The sequence below is a fragment of the Artemia sp. Qi Xiang Cuo genome, chromosome 13 (assembly GCF_049724085.1).
Source record: "Artemia sp. Qi Xiang Cuo chromosome 13, ASM4972408v1, whole genome shotgun sequence".
Classification (NCBI taxonomy): Eukaryota; Metazoa; Arthropoda; class Branchiopoda; order Anostraca; family Artemiidae; genus Artemia; species Artemia sp. Qi Xiang Cuo.
The window spans coordinates 5,600,958-5,613,516 of NC_142806.1; the positions used below are offsets into that span (position 1 = coordinate 5,600,958).

Consider the following 12,559-nt stretch of genomic DNA (forward strand, 5'->3'; position numbering starts at 1 on the left):
CCAATGTTTACATATAGTATTAGTTATTGGGAAGTATACAGATGTTATCTGGGAGAATTTTTTCACATAGGGGGGGCGTTAAGTGGGAGGATCTTTTCATGGAGGAAGTTTTCATGGGGGAAGGGATATTGCTATGAAGGAAGCGCCGGATTTTCCAGCATTATTTAAAAAAACGATCAGAAATTAAATAGAAAAACAAGATTTTTCAACTGAAAGTAAGGACCAACATCAAAACTTAAAACGAAAATGAAATATTACGTATATGAAGGGGTTTGCCCCCTAGTCAATACCTCGCTCTTTACGCTAAAGTTTTTTGAGTACTTTCATAAGACCTATTTATTCTAATTACATGGCTTTTGTGATTAAGGGGTCATTCTTAAAGAAATGGAACAAAACCCTAACTTTAGCGTAAAGAGCGAGGTATTGACTAAAGGGTGAACCCCTAATATACGTAACAAAAATATACGAATATTGAAGTTCGTTACTTAAGTTAATTCTTAAGTTACATGTATTTATTACTAATATAAACGTTCATAAATAAAATTAAAAGTTCTAGTTCTTTTTTAAGTAACTAGAAAATTGGAGGGCATCTAGGTCCCATCATCCGCCGTTTTTTCTCAAAATTGTCCGATCAAAATTTTGAGAAAGCCATTTAGCAAAAAAAAAGTAAAGTTAATGTGCAAATTTCGTTTTAATTATTCATGTACGGCGAACCGAAATCAAAATCTGCATGAATTCAAAAACGTTCAGAAATTAAATAAAAAAAAATAAGTTTTTTTTTTTAATTAAAGTAAGGAGCGACGTTAAAATTTAAAACGAACAGAAATTATTCCGTATATGAAAGGGGCTGTCCCTTCCTCGACTCCTCACTCTTCACGCTAAAGTTTGACTCTTTGTCATACCTCTACTTTTTAAAATAATAAAAACTTTTGCGTAAAGAGTTAGGCGTTGAGGAGGGGATAGCCCCTTTCATATATGGAATGATTTTTGTTCGTTTTAAGTTTTAATGTCGCTCCGTACTTTAATTTAAAAAAAAAGACTTGTTTTTTTATTTAATTACGAAAAAGAAAAGTCTATGGAACCTTATCCCATCTGATATCTCTCTATTCCTCTCTGCGAGGGCTGTTTCTTGGTAGGTTTTTCCATATTTTAGTCCAGTAATTTTCCCCACTCCATTGCTCATTTTCCCCTTTTATCTTTTCCTATTATTTTTCCTTTTGTTTTTGTTTTCTTTGTATTTTTTCACAATCAATATGATTGGCTATTTTGTGCGAAACTTTAAGCCAGTAAAAAGAGCGAAAAGTTTCTTTGGTACTTGTCTAGAATCCAGAAAAGACGCGAGAAGTGAAGTTTTGTTAATGCTAATGATATAAAACAAAATAGGAGAAAAATATAATAGTTCAGAAACAAATTTGGGCTATATATTTGCAAATCAGGGGAGGGGGGGGTAAAGCCTAGCATACTTTAAATACATAACCTAACCTAACCAAACCTAGGTACCTTTTATTCCCCCTGAACCCCAAAAACTAAAGTTTAAATATAGTTCTGGGAGTGAAAAACCCTTTGTTTACACAGCGTCTCATATAAGTACCGGGTAATGCCTATCTGATTTTTGCAATGCAATTCTCGCGTTTTTTTTTCTGGATTCTAGACAAGTACCAAATAAACTTTTCGCTCTTTTTACCGGCTTAAAGTTTCACACAAAATAGCCAATCATATTATGTATTAACTCAAAAAAACAAGTTTTTTTAACTGAAAGTAAGGAGCCACATTAAAACTTAAAACGAACAGAAATTATTGCGCATATGAAAGGGGCTGTCTCCTCCTCAATACCTCGCTCTTTACGCTAAAGTTTTTTATTGTTTCAAAAAAATAAAGCTGTTAAATAGATTCAAACTTTAGCGTAAAGAGCGAGGTATTGAGGAGGGGACAGCCCCTTTCATATCCGGAATAATTTCTGTTCATTTTAAGTTTTAACGGTGGCTCCTTACTTTCAGTTAAAACAAACTTGTTTTTTTATCTAATTTCTGAACGTTTTTGAATTAACGCAGCTTTGATTATGGCTCACCGAGCAAGAGCAGTTAAAACAAAATTTGAATAGTAATTCTACTTTTTTGGCTAAGTGGGTTTCTTAAAATTTTGTTCTAACGCAACTTACGAATTAACTTACGTAACGAATTTCTATATTCATATGTTTCTATTACGTATATTAGAGAGTTTGCCCCCTAGTCAATACCTTGCTCTTTACGTTAAAGGTTGAATTTTGTTCAAATCACAAACCCCTGATTCACAAAGGCCGGTTAATTAGCATAGATAGCTCTTTTGAAAGTAGTAAAAACAACTTTAGCGAAAAGGGCGAGGTATTGACTAGGGGGCGGACCCCCTCATATACGTAAAAATTTCTGTTTGTTTTAATTTTTAATGTTGCTCCTTACTTTCAGTTGAAAAAACTAGTTTTTTATTTAATTTCTAATCGTTTTTTAAATTATGCTGGGAAATCCCGCGCCCCCTTCATAGAAATGTCCCTTCCCCCAAGTAAAAATCCTCCATGGAAGTATCCTCCTCCATAACCCCCACCTCCGACACCCCCCCCCCCATCAGAAAAAAATCCCTCCTGAAACGTCTTTATACTTCCAATTAACCAATAGTATATGTAAACAATGGGCACGTTCATTCTTCCAGACCTTCCCCCGGGAACTGTGGGGGATTAAGTCATTCTCAAAGACATGTATATTAGGTTTTCGACTATGCTGAACGAAATGGGTATCTCAAAATTTTGATTGGGTGGCTTTGGGAAAAAATGAGCGCGAGAGGGGGCCAAGTTGCCCTCCACTTTTTTGGGTCACTTAAAAAGGGCACTAGAACTTTTAATTTCCGTTCAAATGAGCCCCCTTACGATATTCTAGGACTACTGGATCGATACGATCGCCCCTGAAAAAAAAAAAAAAAAAAAAAAAACAAATAAACATGCATCCGTGATCTTTCTTCTGGCAAAAAACACAAAATTCCACATTTTTACAGATAGGAGCTTGGAACTTCCACAGTAGCGTTCTCTAAGATGCTGAATCCCATGGTGTGATTTTCATTAAAGTTCTATGACTTTTAGGGTTTGTTTCCCCCTTTTTTCGACAATTAGGCAAATTTTGTCAGGCACGTAACTTTTGATGGGTAGAATTAAACTTCATGAAACTTATATATTTGAAATCAGCATAAAAATTTGATTCTATTGATGTATCTAAGGGTATAAAAATTCCGGTTTTTGGAGTTTCGGTTACTATTGAGCCGGGTTGCTCCTTATTTACAGATCGTTACCACGAACTGTTTGATATTGAGCCATGGAGCGTCAAAACTTTTTTCTTCTTGGTAAGGAAAAAATTACCTTAAATTTTACATATATATTCCATTGAATTAACATTACAGAGATTCTTGTCGGGGACCGGGACTAATCAATCAAATTTGGCTAGAGTGCAAAAACCTGAACTGGGAAGTTGGCAGCAAGGATATCCCCCTTGAACAATTTATTATGTTTTTTTCACACACGTGCATATTATGAAGTGAAACTAAAGAATCGTGAAATCAAAAGAAACCCCAACAAAGGAGAATACACTATGGTTGAGATAGGAGATGATTATACTGTCTAGATATGTGTACTGCGGTATGGAGTGTTGTATGATATATCTTTTTAGGTAAGCACTTCATTATATATTTCTTAGTAGCTCGAGCTACTTTGAAAAATGGTGTGAACCTGTATTTTTTAAGATTGCGAAAGCAGAAAGAAAGGGGGTGAGCCGGCAAAGCGGTTCGCTGTTGTCTCATATCACATGTATGGCTTATGACTTGACTGAGTGGTAGATTTGGGATTTCTAAAGGGGGGGGGGTGGATTAAATTTTTAGTAAATAGGGAATATTCTAGTGCTAACTTCGGATCAACGCTGCAACGGGGAAATAACCAGAATTTCATAAATAGTGGGAGAGGGATCCACAAAGTGGTGGGACTTTTTGATTTGCCACAAAATGTTTTACCACAAAGGGGCAATCTAAAAGTTTTAGCACAAATTATAAATTAGGCTTCACAATAATCTGTGGTTTTAGATAGTAATATTACTCCACGGAGCGTCAACACTTTTTTCTTCTTGGCAAGAACAAATATTCCTTTGAATTTTACAGTATATATTCCATTGAATTAACATTACACAGATTCTCGTCGGGAACCGGGACTAGTCCATCCAATTCGGCTAGAGTGCAAAAATCTGAACTGGGAAGTTGGCTTCAAGGACATCCCTCTTGAACAAATTATTCTGTTTTTTTGTACACACGTGTATATTACGAAGTGAAATTAAGGAATCGTGAAATCAACAGAAATCCCAACCAAGGAAAATAAACAAGCAAACAATTATTTTAGTTCTAGTAGTTTAGATAATTGATTATCTGCTTTTTCCAGCAAAGAGGCAATTTTTTTTTAAGCTAGTATTTGATTATTTCCTTAATGAGCTCCTCAGTGCTCCAGACAATAAAAACCAATAAACATATGTGACAAAAGAAAGACATTAAATTTGATTTAGCTGCGAGTCTGCAGTCATGCCGACCACACAATTTCCCTTTGAGAAAATATTGATAAAACTATGAAACTGAAATATCACTGCGAAGCGCCAGACTTCCTAATCATGTGTCTTCGCATTATGGCATTGTCCAAATAAAACTTATTATTACCTTGATTGTCCTTATAAATTCGTTCTTTGTTTTCCTTTCCATTCTCAAACCAACGTTATCTTTACCTTTTGCATTATTACAGCCAGATCAATTATTTTCCTTTTTCTTTTTTATCTCTTCAACATATTGCATTCTTCCTTATCCCCTAGATGCTCGATTCGTCTTATTTCTTTTCCTGTTCTCCAGGCTGTGAATACCGAATACCGATGCCAGACGCGTACTACCTATGAAAAAATCTAATGTCGCTTATGTTTTCCTTGGTTTGTATGTTCTCTGGAGTAGCTGCAACGCGGTCTGGCTTTGTCAAATGGTTGAGATAGGAAATTATTCATGATTGTAATTGTACTGTCTAGATATGTGTACTGCGGTATGGAGTGTTGTATGATATGGGAAGGCGTCATAACACTGAACCGTCAGGAGCACGAACGTCAGGAGAAAGTACAAAATCCGTCATAACATCGACAAAAAATCTGTTAGAATCTCGAACCGTCATAACATCGAAAATTTAAAAGCTAGAGTTTTTTTTAGGTTTAAGGGAGAAAAGGTACCTAGGTTAGGTTAGAATTTTAGCACCCCATATGATATAACAGCGTTTTGTGATTATTTTAGTGGATTGACAATAAGCAACATGAGCCAAAGCTAAAGTATGTGTCATCCTGACTTTTAACATAAGCAGAACATGACGACAAGACCTTACGAAAATATTTTATACTCCAAATAGTTGTTATATCTTATGGTACTGATTAGTGACAACGTTAGATTTTACAGCTTAGCTTATATGCCGTCTCTGCTGTGTAATTTATTGAAATTTAAGGATTTAAGAGGGCCTTGTGCGTCTAACCTTGTGGTTCATTGGAGTGTGTTCTAACATATGTGTGAACGGCTCTTTAGAAGCACTTCCTTATCCATGTGTGCTGCGAGATTCAGCTTTTCCTGAAAGTTTTCTTTACAGAGATCTTGGATTGCAGAAAAATCAAAATTTCGTAACCAGAATTATTTGAGGGATTGAGACACTTTTACTTCTTAGGATTCGTTTTTTCTTGCGTTAGTCCAAACTGTAAATTTGAGCATGAGGGATGAGCTATCACTAGAGATGTTGTCCTTGTACTATTAAAAATTTTCAGTTATGTCTTGGAATCTTTCACGATCAACCTTGTGAATCACCGCATTTATAGTGGCGTATCTAAAAATTGGCGCATTTATAGTATCTACAGTGGCACATTTAAAGTATAAATACTATAAATTGACTGTTCACAATAAGTAAGTAAATATTCGTGTGATACTGGACAAAAAAAAGAAATTACCTGAATGCGAAGCTTTTACATGTAAAAACCTTCACTTTGAGGCACTCTTCTTCGCAGTCGGCTGGTAGATTAGCTTTTGCAGTTTTCTTGATAACACCTGGTATGATTCTTATTCCTGCTCGTGTCTTTTTGAAGCATCCTTAATAGTAAAAGTATTTGAATTTTCAATGTGTTAATTGAAAAAAAAAAAATCATGGAAGTCTTACTAGCACTGAGTTTTGACTTTGTCGGGATGTTGGTTGTTATTTACATTTTATAATAGGCCTACCCGGTATAATGCTTGTCCTCGCTGGTATATTCTTAAAGTATGAATTATTTATGTAAATGAATGCAAAGAGTAGGACCAAAAATTAAAAAGAATGGACATTATTTTTATGAGGAAGACTACAGTCCCCTTAGCCCCTTTCACTCTTTAGTCTAAAACTCAAAAATCTTGTAGATATTAATTATACTGTCAAAATTGAATGAACTAAGCTTTAGCGTAAAGAGTAGGGGTTTATGGTAAGGAGGTCTTTGAAACATATTGGCTGATCTATGGGTGTTTTATGTATCAACAATAACATAAGATGTTTCATTCCAGTAAAGAAAGACTAAATATGAAAAAACAATAAAGGAAAGAAGAAAATACACAGACATCATAGTCGTCTTCCAACATTTGTAGACTCTCTTCTAAATTAGGGTCAAAAGTCTTATAATGGGAGCGTAATATGGCAGCCACCAACTTGGTATCGGACCAACTGAGTTTTCTGCACAAGAAAAAGCAGGAAATTATAGGAATATTATGGAAATTACTATAGCTATTACCAAGAGTAGGCCGCATCCAGGGCTAGATGCTTCACCCTCTCACTCATCCGAAATGTTTTCCCAACTCGCAAAAACGTAAAAAAATGCATTTAAACAAATTTGTAATACGTTTTTTTAGAATTTATTTGTAACCTCCCCCCCCCCCGAAAAAATCTCCCCTAACCAAAAATCTTACATACGGCCGTTGCTACTACTACTGCCACTACTAAAAACTCATTGCCACACTATGTCACATAATGCAGCGCACGTCAATATTCAAAGCGTCACAATTTACTCTTTCCCACAAACTTATGAAAACAGGCAAATGAGAATTCATGAATATCTCAGCAGCACTTGTGTGGTGGTACAACTTAAGTAAAAACGATGAAGAGTCTTTATAAGCTATATGTCACGTAGACTATGAAACCAAAAACTAAAAGAAGAAACAGTCTAAAATTTTGGTAAAATAACAGGATGGCAAAGGTCATCTGCCAGTCGAATGTGCATCCTACAGCAACCTTCCTATGTTTCACCAGAATTCCATGCAAATAGTGTACGAACCAAAGCATTCAATAATTGGACCACGAGTCTCAAATTTGAGCCGCGAGTGATTAGAACGAAAGGGAAATTTTTCTAATCAATCTTACAATGACTAAAATGGACTTGCTGACAACTGCCTCAGGAACAAACACTTTTTTGCTTCAAGCAACCGCTCATTAAAAATTAATCCTAGATAAATAAATTCCCCTCAAAGGATATATCAAGTAACAAGGGTATCAAAATCCAAATAATATTGCCCTTGAATCCATTTTAGGTCTGTTAATAGCTGAAAACCTCAACTTTCTAAGATGTGTCTTTGGTTGTTGAAAACTATAAAGCTATGTGATACCTACAAAAGTATCTTATTTGCATCAATCTTGACACGCTGGACTACAGAAAACAAAACTAATTTGTTAAATTTTGACAGCGCTTTCCGTTTGTAAGAATTAAAACATTAACAATCGGTTGATTCTCAAAGACAACTGCCAGGGTCGTATCTAGGATCTCCTTCCTCCTAACCCTAGATACGGCCTTAACAGGGAAAGCTTCAAAGAAAAGTTGAGCCTTATAAAAAGCTACACCTTCTTAAACTGTTGGGGGTCATTAGCAAACGCTACTAGCAAAAACTTCATAATTGCATATGAATATCAGTTTATTCAAAGTCAAGTTCCAATTTTTCTTAATTCCTTGGTTGTGCAAATGGCTGTGTACTTTATTCTTTACACTTTACACTTTATTCTTTCTAACAAACATGTTTCGTTTTTACTGTCTTTGGTATCTTAAGCGTGAATCATTACCAAACAATCTAATGGTTAGGATAGAGTTTATCCAAGAGTTCTGACGGGCCAAGATCTACAAATTTAGCCATAGTGGAGCTGTAGGGGTTTACGTAATCAACAGCACAGCTATTATAAACTTTGAGTATTATATTAACTGTGGTGGAACAAGTAGGTATTGCAGCCAGGTCATCAGCATAACTGCAACTGCTATTGCATACCGATCCAATGTGGCAACAAAGTTCAAGCAAACTTGGAAATTCATTGTGACCGTCGCAATGCAGCAAAACAGCAGTACATCCCTGATTATCACCATTTTTATGGGTGTTTACTTTCATATAATGTTTTCAAATTTGACTTAAACCAATTTTTAACATATTAAGGGTTGTCTTATAGAGGGAAATAAAAGGTTTCTTTAATGTTAATATTAAAACCAGGTCCGTAATCGCTCTTCAACTGATAAATTTTGATAAGTGCCTTGAAGCTTAATGAAATTTCCAAACTTCGAGTCATTATAAAAAACAGAACCTTTTCAGTCATACGTTTTGATCGAAACTCTTTTTATTACATTTTTTTGAAAAAAATGGCTATCTGAAAATTTTGATTGGATGTGTTGGGGGGAATGGTGGGTGTGAGAGGAGGGATAGCTACCCTTCAATCACTTTCGACTATTAAAAAGAGCACTAGCCTTCTCAATTTCCAATTGGATTAGCCCCTTTTGAATAAAAATCTTATATGTCCTCAGGGCATGCCTTACAACCTTTGCCCTGGGGCTAGGGGTGTTTGTCATCCTTGTATACATAACTTTTCAAAACTTTAAACTACGGTGAACAAAATAGATATCTCTAAACTTTAATTGAATGTGTTTGGGGAAATGCTGGTCGTGAGAGGGGGGTTAATTTCTCTCCACTCACTTTCGACTATTAAAAAGGGCACTAGTCCTTTCAATTTCCAATCAAATGAGCCCTTTTATGAAATTTGTACAACAATTTTCTATATAAACCGATTAACCGGGAATGATAGGCGTGGGGGGCTAGTTGCCCTCCAATCACTTTCGACTATATAAAAGGGCAATAGCCCTTTGAATTGCCAATCGAATGAGCTTTTTTTGAAGTTTCTACGACAACGCCTTCTATAAAAACCTTATATGCCCCCAGGGCATAACTTAAAACCCTTGCCCTGAGGGCTGTGGGGGAGTGTCCTCCTCAAAAACAAATTTTCTATCGGGAAATCAATTACGCTGAACAAAATGGATATCTCAAAAGTTTGATTGGATGTGTTTGGGGAAAGTTGGGCGTGAGAGGGGGGTTAGTTGCCCTCCAATCACTTTCGACTATTAAAAAGGGCACTAGTACTTTGAATTCCCAATCGAATGAGCTTTTTTTGAAGTTTCTACGACAACACTTTCTATAAAAATCTTATATGGCCCCAGGGCATAACTTACCACCTTGCCCTGTTGGCTGTGGGGGGAGGGGTTCCTTAAAGACCCAATTTCGAAAACATTGAACTGCGTTGACTAAAATGGCTATCTAAAAATTTTGATTGGATGTGTTTGGGGAAAAGGTGGGCGTGAGAGGGGGTTAGTTGCCTTCAAATCACATTCTATCATAGGCAGCGAGCCTGCGCTGCCTAAGTAAAGAACGATGTGGGCACAATGTGTTGTTTTTTTGTTTTTTTTGTCTCCATACCCGGGCACTTCGTATCGAAGGAGCCGTCATAGAAACTTCAAAAAGGGCTCATTCGATTGGAAATTGGAGCGGCTAGTGCCCTTTTTAATAGTCAAAAGCGAATGGAGGGCAACTAGCCCCCCCCCCCACGCCCATTATTCCCCCAAATACGTCCAATCAAAATTTTGAGATAGCAATTTTGTTCAGTGTAGTTGATTTCCACATAGAAAATATCTTTTTGAAGAAGACACTCCCCCACAACCCACGGGGCAAGGGTTTTAAGTTATGCCCTGGGGGCATATAAGCTTTTTCTAGAAGGCGTTGTCATAGAAACTTCAAAACTGGCTCATTCGATTGGAAATACAAAGGGCTAGTGCCCTTTTTAATAGTTGAAAGTGATAGGAGGGCCCATAGCCCCCCCCCCCACGCCCATCATACCCCCAAACATATCTTATCAAAATTTTGATATAGCCATTTTGTTCAGCGTAGTTGATTTCCAGATAGAAAATATCTTTTGAGGGGGAAACTCCTCCACAATCCTCGGGGCAAGGGTTATAAGTTATGCCCTTGGGGCATATAAGGTTTTTATAGAAGGCTTTGTCGTATTAACTGTAAAAAAAAGGTCATTTGATTGGAAATTGAAAGGACTAGTGCCCGTTTTAATAGTCAAAAGTGATTAGAGGGCAACTAGCCCCCCCCCCCTCCGCGCCCATCATTCCCCCAAACACATCCAATCAAAATTTTGAGATAGCCATTTTGTCCAGAGTAGTTTATTTCCAGATAGAAAATATGTTTTTGAGGAGGATACTTCCCTAGAACCCACAGGGCAAGGGTTTTAAGTTATGCCCTGGGGGCATATAAGGTTTTTATAGAAGGCGTTGTCGTAGAAACTTCAAAACAGACTCATTTGATTGGAAATTCAAAGGAATAGTACCCTTTTTAATAGTCGAAAGTGATTGGATGGCAACTAGCCTCCCCCCCTCACGCCCATCATTCCCCACAACACATCCAAACAAAATTTTTAGATAGCCCTTTCGTTCAGCGTAGTTGATTTCCAGATAGAAAATATTTTTTGAGGAGCATACTCCTCCACAACCCTCAGGCAAGGGTTTTAAGTTATGCCCTGGGGGCATATGAGGTTTTTATAGTAGGCGTTGTCGTAGAAACTTCAAAACAGGCTCATTAGATTGGAAATTCAAAGCGCTAGTACCCTTTTCAATAGTCGAAAGTTATTGGAGGGCAACTAGCCCCCTCCCCCACGCCCATCATTCCCTCAAACATATCCAATCAAAATTTTGAGATAGTCATTTTGTTCAGCGTATTTGATTTCCAGATAGAAAAGTTGTTTTTGAGGAGAGCGTTGTCGTAGAAACTTCAAAAAAGGTTCATTTGATTGGGAATTCAAAGGGCTAGTGCCCTTTTTAATAGTCGAAAGTGATTGCTGGGCAACTAACATATCCAATCAAAATTTTGAGATAGGCATTTTGTCAACGTAGTTGAAAGTTCTGGAAATCATGTCTTTGAGGATGACAACCCCCGAAGCCCTCGGGCCGAGGATTGTAAGTGATGCCCTGGGAGCATATAAGGTTTTTATAGAAAGCGCTGTCGTAAAAACTTACAAAAAGGGCTCTTTCGATTGGAAATTGAAATGGCTAGTGCCCTTTTTAATTGTCGAAAGGTATTGGAAGGCAACTAACACTCATTCCACGCCCACCATTTCCCCAAACACATCCAATCAAAGTTTTGAGATAGCCATTCTGTTCCACGCAGTCGAAAGTTCTGGAAATTATACCTTTGAGCAAGACAATCCCCCCACAGTCTTCAGGGCAAGGTTTAAAATGTATGCCCCGGGGGCATATAAGGTTGTTATTGAAATTTTTGTCGCAAAAGCTTGAAAAAGGGCTTATTCGATTGGAAATATAAAGTGTCCTTTTTAATCACTAATTAAAAAAAAATTCCACAAAATAAGTTTTTCGAAGAAAAGTAAAGAACTCCATGAAACAAAAAATGAGCAAAACTAAAATCAAATAGTCTACCAAGCGTGAAACTACCACAAATCAGCATTGATAAATAAATGAAACCCAAAACGAACAGAAATTGCAATAATTCACCGAGTCAAACTCAAAACAAGCAGAAATTAACATAAGTTGGGCGCAAAATCCCTATGCCTTCCCAAGGCCAGAACATAATTTGCACTTTACTGAAAAATTAAAAATGTTTTTACTTTCATAACTTTAATAACTCAAATAATATTAACATTTTGATTACTAAATATCAGTATATAAATATTGAACTGACAATTCACATTCATTTGTATTTTTTTTCAGTAAAGTGCAAATTATGGTCTGGCCTTGGGAATGCATAGGGGTTTTGAGCCCTACTCGTTTTAACTTATTCTTGTTTTGAGTTTGACTTGGTTATTTGTTGTAATTTCTGTTCTTTTTGGGTTTCATTTGTTCATCGATGCGCATGTGTGTTAGTTTCACGCTTAGTAGATTATTTGATTTTATTTTTTCTAATTTTGTGTTTAATGGGGTTCTTTACTTTTCTTGGAAAAACTCACTTTGTGGAAAATCTTTTTTTTAATTAATTTCTGATAAATAAATGAAACCCAAATAAATGAAAATAAATGAAACCCAAAACGAACGGAAATTACAATCAATAACCGAGTCAAACTCAAAACGAGCAGAACTTAACATAAGTTGGGCTCAAAACCCCTATGCCTTCCCAAGGCCAGAACAAAATTTGCACTTTACTGAAAAAATATAAATGTTTTTAC

General features: G+C 36.4%; 1 protein-coding gene across 1 annotated transcript in view; it reads right to left on the reverse strand.

Moving 5' to 3' along the window:
• The window catches only part of LOC148944876 (uncharacterized), a 142,188-nt gene that overhangs the window by 71,273 nt on the left and 58,356 nt on the right, over window positions 1-12,559 (reverse strand). The window contains exon 6 of the mRNA XM_089098879.1: window positions 6,015-6,153. Coding sequence (XP_088955005.1) covers window positions 6,015-6,153 — 139 coding nt within the window. The remainder of the gene's footprint in view (window positions 1-6,014; window positions 6,154-12,559) is intronic.